This window comes from Drosophila busckii, chromosome X (genome assembly GCF_011750605.1).
Source record: "Drosophila busckii strain San Diego stock center, stock number 13000-0081.31 chromosome X, ASM1175060v1, whole genome shotgun sequence".
Lineage (NCBI taxonomy): Eukaryota > Metazoa > Arthropoda > Insecta > Diptera > Drosophilidae > Drosophila > Drosophila busckii.
In genome coordinates this window covers 17,694,180-17,705,838 of record NC_046608.1, presented here as the reverse complement: position 1 = coordinate 17,705,838, position 11,659 = coordinate 17,694,180, and the positions used below count along the sequence as shown (strand labels likewise).

The window sequence follows — 11,659 nt, the reverse complement described above, 5'->3', positions numbered from 1 at the left end:
GCCAATAAGCCAAAGCGATTTGCCACTGTGCTGCGCAACTTGCAACTTGCAACAATTCGTGACAAATTTGTGCGAAATTGGGTTAACTGACAGCCAAGCTATCAATCAATTAATCAATGCAAAGCATTCAATTATTAACTGAGAGTGGCAGGCAGCAAGAGAGAGAGAGAGAGAGAAAGATAGAGCGAGAGGGAGAGAAAATCGACATTTGCTTGAAAACTTAAACGTTGCAGTTCAACTTTGAATTGCTTGAAATTTAAACAAATATTTGAGAGCTAAGTAAACAAACTTTGATTTTTAATCGAAACTGTCAGTTGCTTAATTTTTTAAGATTTAAAGCAATAATGCAGCATTAATTATTTATGTTAAACAAGCAACTTAAAAATATAAATAATAGTATAAAATTTTTAATTTAGCATAAATCTGCATTAAATTCTAGTTGAGCTGAAGCTGCTGAACATGAATATGAATTTTTGAAAAATTTGACTGCTTTTCGTTTTTAGAATTTTTGAAATTATTTTCAACAAGTTTTTGTGCTGCTTCAACGTTTTGATTTATTAGTCGAACATCAAAGCTTCGAGTGTACGAATTATAGATAAAATTAAAAAGGTTAAATAGCTTTGAAATGGAATTGGAAATTAGATTTATTTAAAAAATAATGGCAGCGCTTTTTAAAATTAAACTTTTTATAATTATTTACTGCAGAGACTTATTAAATATTTGATATAAACTAAGTTTGAAATTTTGATAGCTCTCGCACTCTGTTAGGAACTTGGACAAACTTATCGCTTAAGCCACCTGTCAAAGATCAAAGCCCGTTGATTGCCACTTGACTCTCGTTGGCCAAGTCAAGTCAATTGAGCTGCAACTGCTGGCCACAGCAAATTGGCGGCAGGCAATCAGTCAATCAACGGTTTGGGCCAAAATGTAAGCCAGGGCAACAATAAAAGTCTCATTTGCGTCAAGCGACTGCCAAATCAGCTGAGCGACAACAAAATTTAACAAAACGCTCGCATATAAAAAGCACAAACAACTTTTATTTTAGTTTAGTAAAAAAAAAAAACTTTAAAACTAAGCAAAAAAAAGGGTTTTTGTAATAAAAAAAATTGCAACAAATTAAATGCAAATTGGCAAACTGTTGGTAAATTATTTACCAGCCCTTGTTCCAGCCGCCGGAGGACTGAGGAGCGGACCAGCCGCCGGAGGATTGAGCACCAGCCCAGCCGCCGGGTGCGCCGTAGCTTTGAGCTGGACCAGCGCTGGCGTGTCCGTGTCCCTGGCTAACGACCTTGACAATGTAGATCTTCTCAACGGGCTGAGCAGCTGGAGCAGCAATGATACACTGAGCCAGGAAATGCGCCAAGCCAGAGCCATGAGCTGCCTACGCGCCCAAAACCGCCGCGCGCCCACCACAACCCAAACCGCCAAGTTTGCTCTGCAGCAGCTGTGCCAAGCCACCAGCACCACCGCCGCCGCCGCCGCCACCACCACCGCCTAGTAATCCATCGAATGTAGCATGTCCACAGGCCAGGCAGGCAGCCAGGATAAGCAAAATGCAGGCAAAGGATTTCATCTCGAGTTTGAAGCTGTTGCTTGAGACAATTGAAAGCGTTGACTAATGATGAAACCACTTGGAGCAAGCGCATTTATAGCCGAAAAATATGTCGAAGAATTCGACGCAACTCAAGTGGGAGCGAGCGAGAGAGCGCACGCGAGAGCGAGAGCGTCGATCATTTAAGCAATTAAACAAATTAATAAAGCGCATATGCATATCAATATGCGTGGATTTATAGTTGATGATGCTCGGTCGCTGTCTGTTTGGCTATGCAAATCTCTGGGCGCCAAAACAAACAAAGCCAAGCAAATGAACTGGCTTGAAAATAAAACCAAAGTTCAGCTTTAGCTTCAGCTCAATTGATTAATGATGCGCCAGGCGCTGATCAAGGTTCCAACACCACCAAAGAAACGGAAACTGTAACTGCGCCAGCAGGAAGAACATAGAACAAACTCAAGTCCAAGTTTATAAATAAAACAAGCGATTAGCTCTATTGTTTATAACTTAGTTACATCAGCTTCATTCTTTAGCTAGCCCACATTAAGTTCATTGCACTTTAGGGCGCATAATTAATTTCGTTACTTATTTCTTGTATATGTATAACCCATGTCTATATCTATTGAGGAAATCTCAGCTTCAAGCCATACATCAATTAATATTAGCCGCTTATAAACAATAATTCTTAATTGGCGACATAAGCAGCGACAAAAAAAAAAATAAAATAAAAACAAAATCCAAATTATGTTTTAGTCATAGCTTAAGCTTGACTTGAGCATTTTTCAAAGATTTTTTGCATCTTTTCACACGTGTTCAACAAATTTTATGCTTCAAACCGGTTTGAGTCATAAACCATGAAAATTGTTTTTAAATTTCATTGAATAGCAAAATAAAAAATAAAAATATGTGCCTAAAATATTTAAAAAATAATAACAATATGTTAGTTCTAATTACTAATTGGAATATACGAATTAGCAATTAGTAAATACAAATTAGTTTCTAATATAAAATGCATGGTGTTTTTTTTTAATAATAAAAAATTATATTTTTATATATATTTTTGTGAAATTGAGTCGCTGTCTATTTTTCTATATTTTTTCTAGAATTTATGTTTATTTTTAAAAAGTAGCGCAGACCTAAAAATTAATGTTGTTTGCACTACTAAATAACAAATTTTTACATAGAAGCATATTTTTTAATAATTTTAATTTTTTAGCTTAATCAAGTAATGAAGTTGGCAGCCATGAAAAATATATTTAACTTTAGCACTTGTTTTCAAAAAATTGCTTGCCACATTCTATTTAAATTTTTTACACTTTATTTTTGTCTGTCTTGCCACATAATTTTTATTATGGTTTTGTCAGCAGCTCACACTAAACAATTGCATATTGTATGTTAGTAAAGATGAAATGTGTTTAGTAACAATTCGCTTTGAATCAGAATGGGCATTAAAATTGTTTGTTTCCCACTGTATTTTTGCCTTCAAGCTGAAATTATAATATTTAATTGGCACATAACTCAAATGAAATTGTTAAGAAGCGATTGCAAAACGATTTGCCAGCAACAACAAGACAAATGTGCTTGCCGCACTTACCACTTGCCACTGCCCCCAGTCATTATTAGATTGCAGAATTGATGATACCCATAAACTTGCTTCATATGCGAGCTACCTGCTAATAAACACACTTAATGCAGCCACAGTACTAATACTAATACTAATACTAGTCTAGCATAAATTAATAATTGCTAAAATGAGTTTAGACTTGACGCAAAAACTAAAAAATGGAATAGTACTACAGCTGTACACTCGAAAAAAATAGTGCGCTGAGAAATTTAAAGCAACATTGCAAACACTTTGACTTTACAAAAAAGCTGAAAAGCAAATAAAGAAAATATAATATGTTAGTAATATAATAAAACAAAGTTATGTATTATATCTAACTAAAAAGTAAAGTGTAAAAAAAATAAATATAATATAAATGTGATTTATTAGAATTATGCTAAGATATATTTTACTTTCCAATTTTCAATACCTAATCTATTATTTATTTCTTATAACTAAAAAATAAAGTCTGAAAAAAAATAATATAAAAGTGCTATAGTATATAATATATATAAAAATATATTTAATTTTACAATTTCCAATAGCTAATTTATTTTTTGTTCAAATTTAAGAAGAATATGTGAAAAATTCTGAAAAATGCAGTAAAATTTAATTTAAAATGATTGATATTAATAATAATAATTAACTTAAGCAACTAATAAGGTATATTAAAGTCTTTTAAAATTGCCAAAATGTTGTTGCTCATAGAAATGTTATTAGCATAAGAATAATTATTTTTTTCAAGTGTATATTAAATTGATTTGCATAAGTAACTGCTGATTATTGCGGCCTTTCTATAGCAATTAAACGAAGACATAAATAATCAGCAGATGTAACTGGATGTTCATATAAACAAATACATGTACATATGTATGTGTGTGTGTGTGCTATTGCTATAATTGATGACTATGCTAAACATTAAGTCAAGTACTAATCATATGCAAATTACAGTATTAGAATGCATTGGCTTTTGTAAATGTTTAATGCATTGCAACAAATCTATGCATAACATATTGTAAATATAATAATAAATTAGTTTAAAAGAATTTAAGATTAATTTATGTTGTAAGTTGTTTGCTTACCAATTGAACTCTCCAGTGCGCCGTGTAAATATTTGCAAACATCCAAAATCAAAAACCAAACACAACTTAAACACAAATGCAAATTCAACAACAAGATCATCAAACAAGATAAGATCAAACACTAAAGCTCTTTGCCCATGGCCTTCTCCACAGCGAGAGACATGGCGACGCCAAAAGCACAAAAGGCAAAAGGCAAAACACAAAGCAAAGACAAAGACAAAGACTGCAGCATTAGTGCCATGAGCGTAGACAGAGCAGGGTATGTGCAGCTGACCCCTCGTTAAATTGCTAAACTATTTTGTTTTGTTCTGTAATTATTTTCAAATATATATGGAGCTTCAAATATAAAATTATTTTAATTTCTTAATTGCTGTTTCCTTTCAGTTTTTTTTAAATACCCACCATTTACTTTAATGAGCACATTTAATATATAATATATATAGTATGTATACTAAATAATTAATTTAGACATATATCAATAAAGTTTAGGAATATATAAGCCGCTATATAACAATCTGACTATACACATAATTAGCTAACAACTTATATTAATTTATATTTATCAACTACTTGCTCCCTCTGCAAATTACAAACTGGCCTACGCCACTGACTGTAGCATGCACGTGCTTGAGCTAAAACGTTGTGAGGCAAACAAATTGCTTGACTTGGCAGTCGTGCGCTGCTTTTTGTTGAGCACTGTATTTGGTTTGCGTCTCTTTGTCTTTGCGCGTTGTCTTTGCTTTGCGCTTCAACTTTCGTTTTTTGTTTTTCGTCTTCGTTTGCTTTGCCTAGTTCGACTGACATTGAACTTAGTCAAACCGGTAAAAGCTAAAGCGCGCTCTAGCGTTAGTTAGCGCAACTATGCGAAAGCTTTTGCTAAGCTTAGCTTTAAGCTAAGTTGAGTGCGCGCTGATCGGTACAAAATATTTAAACAATAAGTTTTCAATGCAAGCAGACCCCAAAATTTTATTAAACCATTAAATTGTCGTTAAGTTTCGCTTAATGCTTAGTCGTTCCACCAGCCGGCACCACCACGAGATCCGGCTCCAGCGCCAGCACCAGCACTGCCATGGTTCACACTGTAGTCGAATTCAGCGGGTGGGCCCCAGGCATTGCCGCCAGCTCCAGCTCCTTGCCAGCCGCCAGTACCGCCACCGCCGCCGCCGGATTTCCAGCCACCAGCGCCTGCTCCGCCAGCACCAGCGCCTTGCCAGCCACCAGCACCGCCACCGCCGCCGCCGCCAGACTTCCAGCCACCAGCACCGCCGCCGCGTCCACCACCATAAGCGCCAGCTGATGCTCCAGCGCCTGCTCCTTGCCAGCCGCCACCGCGTCCAGCTCCTTGCCAGCCGCCGCCACCACCACCGCCAGCTCCACCACCGGCACCACCAATGTGCACCTTGGTTTGGCCATGCGACTGCGACACATGCGAGGTAAGTCCAGCGCCGTTTCTAAAGCCACCATGTCCGCCACCATGGCCGCCACCGCCTCCGCGTCCACCGCCAGGCAAGTAACCGCCACCACCGCCGCCGCTGCGTTGTCCAGCGTGCACCAGTGCCAAAGTGGCAATCAAGCAGATGAAGACCTGCCAAGTCAAGTGTCCAAGATTAAGATTAGAACTTCTTCAACTCCAGGCTCTGGCGCCTTTGCTTACCTTCATGTTGAGTTGAGTTTGAGTTCTTGGTTTGATTCTTGTGTTTGGTTGTTTGCTCTCGGGGCGCAGCTCCAATTGCTTGTGATGCTTCTGTACTGGCAGCCAGCGCAATTTATAGCCCCCAAACTTGGCTTGGCTAATGATCTTCTTGACACGGCCAACGAATTGAACAAAAAAATATGAAAAACACTAAAAATTGAACAATTATTGGCTTTGTTTTGCTTGGATTCTTGGACTTCCGTCGTCGCGCGACTTTAATTAAAACCCAAAGCAAGCAGCAGCAACAACAAAACTAATTAAAAACATAATTAATTTGCCTGCCTGCCGCCATAGCCTGTAATTAAAGCTGTTTACTGCCAGCGGGCAAACAACTCTGCATGGCCCACTGTGCTCATCGCTCGGCGCCTTAAAAGCAACCAGAAGTTGACGCACTGCGTCCAGTGTTCAAAATGTTGCGGCTGCGGCTCAGACAGACGCGTGGGTCGACCACAAACAACTTACGCTACGTTTTTTCCTTTTTTTTTTGCATTTTTTGTTTATGTTTAACTATTTTTTTGAAAGTGAACTCATCGCTCAAGTTGGCAAAAGATTACGAAATCGCTTGGGTGTTAGCTATGCCATGTAGTCTAGTGTACCAAGCACTTGACCAGCTACAGCTCCAAGAGCTCCGCCTCTCTCACCTTTGCCAACACCTGCGACTGAAATGCGGAAGCGCTAGACGAAAAACCCTAAAAAAAGGTCTTCGAAAATAATGCAAAACATATATAAATATAAGAGTTAGAAAATAGAACAGACTATATTTTCATAGAGTTTAAATATTATAACATAATTACTTTTGCATAAAATCAAATGGAAGAAAATTAATGAACAACACTTTAAAAATTCATGCAATTTCCTAAATTCAATTTATATTGCCAGCTAAAATTTTAGTCTTAGTTCTACAAATGATTAGTACTATGTTATTTCTGTATTCAAATTTATTAATTTAAAATAGAAAATAGCTTTAAATACTACTTTGCCAAGGTTTTTTAAAGGGTTTATTTGAATTTTTAAAGATTTTGTTGTTCTCATAGTATGGCAAATGCAAATAAATTCAAATAAAGAATTAAATTAAATTAAAACTGTAAACATATTTATTTAGTTATGCATTTAAAATATATGAATAATATTTGATATTTATTTATTAACATAAACATAATGATAATATAATTAAAGCTAATGTAATCTGATCACTGTAAGCCGATATGGCAATTAACGTATAACATAGTAATGTTCAAATCTATTTAGCCATACCTGCTTTATGTTATTTTTTTTTTTATTCTCAACCTATAGCTTAGAATTAGAAACTAAAGCCTGCTATGTTATGCTATTGATTTATTGTTAACAATTAAGATTTCATATCTGCTTGAGTGAGTTGAATTTCAACTACACCTGCGACTCAAATTCTGCAGTAAAAGCAAAGCACAAGAAAAGTTGCGCGACGGCGAAAACAAATATCAAGATCAATTGCAATAGCAGCTAACAGTGCAAGCATCGTTATCTAACTGTAGCACAGTGGTCTTAAATCAATGCGCAAACGATGTCAACGCTGATAAGCAGTGCGCACCGCAGTCTCGAGTGTCAATTTCCAATGTGAATAACTGCAAGTCAAAACAGAAACAGTAGCCAAAGCAGCAATTTGAGCGAAAGAAAGAGAGAGAGAGAGAGAGAGCGCATGTAATTTAGTGAGCGAGCATACGTATCAGTTTTAATAGCAGCGTCTTTAGTTTTGCTTTGCTCGTTGCCGACACACACTTGCGAGTGTGAGTGTGCGCCGCGCTCTCTCTCGCTCAATTTCACTGCCGACTGCGCTGAGGTTTGAGCTTTGTTTTGACTACTGCAGTCAGCCGGCTTGCTTTCGCAGCTCTCTCTCGCTCTCTTGCGCGCTTGCGCTCTTCTGCTGCTGCGTCGCAGCCTCGTGCTTGAGCTTCAATGGCATTATTGCAGATTTTTCCAAATCACTTCGTTGTCGCGCTGTCGTCTTGTTGAACGTGTAACGCATCGCTGCCGTTGTTTGTCTTATCGCGTCTCGTTCGCTCTTATCGTCGCGCTTTTCTTCTGCATTCGCTACCCACACACACAAAATTTTACAGTAAATCAAAAGTCACGTAGTGTAATTTGCCCTTAGCCTGGGCGCAAACAGTGTTTTGTCCAATTTTTTTTTTGCGCTTTTTTGTTGTTATCAATGCGTAACCCAAACTAAGTGGCTTAAATTAAATTGCATAAGCTCAAATTCTTGAAATACCACAAAATATGCAAAGTGTTAAGTTAAACGACAAAGTGTAGTTCAAAACTTAAGTGCGCTGCTTTAAATACAACAAATTTGCATTTATAGGTGAGCTGCATACAAAATTTATGCATATCGTATATTTTTGGAAAATTTTGTATGAATTTGAACAAAATGTTTTTGAGTTTAAGTTTTATGCTTTGTTGAGCTCCCAAATCGCATTGGGCTTGCAAGCTATGAAAACGTCTAGTGGTTATGGTCTATTAATTGGCAGGCAGGCTGAGCTTAGTTTCTTTTTAATTATTATTATGAAAACATTTTTGGGCTTTCAATTGTTAAATATAATAATTAAATCATAAAAAAGCAGAGGGCGAGAGAGAGGGAGAGAGTTTGCCATCAATTAAGTTTTTCGTTTTTTTTTTTGCATAAAAATCTATTTAAAATTGTTTAAATGCCATATTGTTATTAGCTTGCAACACAAAAGACTTAGGCAACGAACTTACAGTTGCATGCAACTGTTGGGCGGTGCGGTACGTTGCGCTTGCGGTTTTTTGGGGTGCGTGGCTTTCTCCACACACTGCTGATTGTCACCAAGAGATGATTCTAAATGCTTAAGCCGAGGGCACAGCAGAGAACGTGGCTGTGGGTGGGCAGGGGGGTGGGGGGTGGAGACAAAGTTGCCAAGACTTGCTCACTTGGAAAAATTGTTTGTTGGCTGCCACTAAAACTAACTGAAATGTTATTAGCTTGCCCCACACACACACACGGACACACATATGCTGACTTTCATTGTCTTTGGCATTTGCGGTTTGCCATTCGCCGCCGCCGCCACCACCTCCACCACCACCTCATGCTTTATGTCTTAATGTCTTGAATGGCTTTTGTCTTGAAGTCTGAAGTTTTACATACGCGCCAAGTTAATCACACTTTTAACTCCATTTCACATAATACTAATTTCATAATTTGCACTGACACCCAAAGCCAACTCCACCATAGACAGTCCAAAGCCAAAGTCAACGCATTTGCCAGTTGGCGTTGGCATTGCAATTCGTTCGCATTTTCACTTTTACTCCAGCAACAATGATTAAAATAAATTTACCCAAGCCAAGGCAGCAGGCGCATTTAATTTAGTATAAGTGCTAGTCGCATTGCTTTTAAACTATTTCATTTTTTTTTCGTCCGTCTCCCTCTCTTGTAATTTTTGTTGTCTCAATCAGCTGCCAATTCGCTCGCGCTCTCTCGTCTAGGCGTTGCTCATATGCCTTTGGGCCATGATGCCAAAGCTAACGGTATATAATTGCAGTGCACACACACACACACACAAAGATTGCAGTTGTTAACTGTTGCTAGAGACAAGATTCAAATAGATTCTGTTACCTCCAGACCCTTCTCAAAACTCTGCTGTTTGCTATAAAAATTTACAATTTGCTGCAATATTTTGTTTGAAATTCACATACACATGTCTAGTAAATTATTATTATTATTTTATTGTAATTATTAGCTAAGCTTAGCAGTCAGCGTTGTTGAATTTTGCTTAAAATTATTTTAAATTTATAGTTTTACATACAAAAGTTAACGTTAACGCCAGACATTTATTAGTAATTTAATTCTAATTTCGTATAGTTAAATATACAATAAAAATAAAATCTAGTTAAATACAAACAGAATATACAAAAGTTTTTACATGCATAAAAATTTTATATGATTTTAATACAAATTTTTGAAATATGCACAAAATTCAAACTAACAAAAGTTTGAATAAAAATAAAATATTACTGTCAACTTAGTCTAATTTTGAGCATAATAAAAATTACAATAAAAATAAAATATGATAAAAATAAAAACGCTGAGCTGTAAAAAATTAGATTTTGAATACAAACAAAAAGGGCAGAAGATATATGACTTGACTTAAGGTATCTAAAGATCGTTGCTGATGTTTTTTGTTAGACAAAGATACACAAAGCTTGTTGTGCTGTCTCCTCAGGTGTGTGTCACATGTGTGGTTAAGGTGTCTCTTGTCATTGTTGTTGTTGTTGTTGTTGTGCACAGCAGTCAGCAACTGAAACGTATAATCAGAGCACTGCGGCAACCCAAAAACAGCAGAGCGAGCAACAAAATGACTGAACAAATGAAGAAAATAAAGCGACGGGTTGAGGTTGCGACTGCGACTTGCGCCTAAACAAAATGTGTCTTTATCAAAGGCCAAGAATGAAAGTTAGTTAGTTAGTTGGTTGTTGCTGTCATTGTGCATGCTTTCCACATTGTGTGGCATGCCCCAACATAAAACTCGCGCTTCAAGCTGCTTTTGTCGCACTATATTTGCCCAAAAAAAAAAAAAAATACAAAAAATACAAAAAATTGTAGCAACAATTTATGCATTTAAATGCTTTAACATTTCTACAACAATTTGGTTTTTTTTTTGTTGTTGTTTATGGGCAATTAACATAATTATCAATGCTACACTGCATTTCTCACTTTTATTATTATTTCTTTTGCGCTTTTTGTCACACAAATTATGCAGCAAATATTTGATGGCATAGCTTTGACTTTTGATTGTCGTTGTTTGGTGACTCGCTTTCGAATTGAAATTGTTAACGCTTACAAATCGTCTTTTGTCAATTAGCCACTGCCGCCAGCTTTGTTACCATTTCAACAGCAATTCTTCCAGCTGAACCCTTCACCTTTGCTCGCGCCACCACAGCAGAGCAGCAGACAAATAAAAATATAAATATAAATATTTTGTGTGTGTGCCATATTTCGACATTCAATGTTTATGCCTTTATGCCTCGAAAGTGAAACTGTCATGGCCTCGCTGATGCGCTTATTGTAAACAACAACAACAATAATAATAATGATTGGTATCGGCAACAAAATTTGTTTAAGTTCCAACTAATAAGTGGGCAACGTGGTGACTTGAGCTTTTCCATCATAAAATTTAAATAGGGCCAAGCGGGATTAACTAAAGCCTTAACAAATGTGTCTCCATCTCTATTTGTTGTTTAGCTATGCCAATCAAAATGCATTTGCTCACTTTCTTTTTTTGCCAGAGAGAGAAAATATGACACAATTTAATTTTATAAATAATTTCATATACTAAATTTTAATATAAACTAATGCTAAGCTAAAGCAACTGCATATTTTAGCTATTTATGTAATTTATATTTATTGCAAAAAACATAAAGACGAGATATAAATATTAATTGCCACTAGCTTGAAATTTCGTTATGCATACAAATTTTAAATTTATGCAATATTTTATTATTAACATTAACGATTTATTGCAAGCATAGCTAATATTGAATAATTGTAATCATATATTTATTTTAAATGTAAACTAAATTAAATTACAATTGATAAATTCAAAATAATTAAAAATTTCAATAAATGTTTACGCCTAGAAATTAATAATTATAAGAATTAATAACTTCAACATGCCGATTTAATATAAACAAATTGTCGTATTTGAAACTTAGCAATGAAAATTTCCAAGTGGAAAATTTAA

At 36.1% G+C, this 11,659-nt stretch overlaps 3 protein-coding genes across 3 annotated transcripts in view; 1 reads left to right on the top strand and 2 right to left on the bottom strand.

Moving 5' to 3' along the window:
* Window positions 1–1,150: 1,150 nt before the first annotated feature.
* On the bottom strand, window positions 1,151–1,606 carry LOC117134945 (glycine-rich RNA-binding, abscisic acid-inducible protein). Its single transcript, XM_033294507.1, has 2 exons — window positions 1,397–1,606; window positions 1,151–1,342 (listed from the first exon to the last, which is right to left on the bottom strand). Exons 1-2 carry the CDS (start codon window positions 1,571–1,573, stop codon window positions 1,151–1,153), a joined length of 369 nt encoding a protein of 122 aa, XP_033150398.1. The 5' UTR covers window positions 1,574–1,606.
* Window positions 1,607–5,243: 3,637 nt separating this feature from the next.
* LOC108606183 (glycine-rich protein DOT1) lies at window positions 5,244–5,926 on the bottom strand. The gene is made up of 2 exons (XM_017996033.1): window positions 5,892–5,926; window positions 5,244–5,822 (listed from the first exon to the last, which is right to left on the bottom strand). Exons 1-2 carry the CDS (start codon window positions 5,895–5,897, stop codon window positions 5,244–5,246), a joined length of 585 nt encoding a protein of 194 aa, XP_017851522.1. The 5' UTR covers window positions 5,898–5,926.
* A 2,277-nt stretch (window positions 5,927–8,203) lies between these two features.
* LOC108606428 (homeobox protein 5) overlaps window positions 8,204–11,659 on the top strand; it is a 45,706-nt gene continuing 42,250 nt past the window's right edge. The window contains exon 1 of the mRNA XM_017996539.1: window positions 8,204–8,265. The gene's annotated coding sequence lies outside the window, so the exon portion shown is untranslated. The remainder of the gene's footprint in view (window positions 8,266–11,659) is intronic.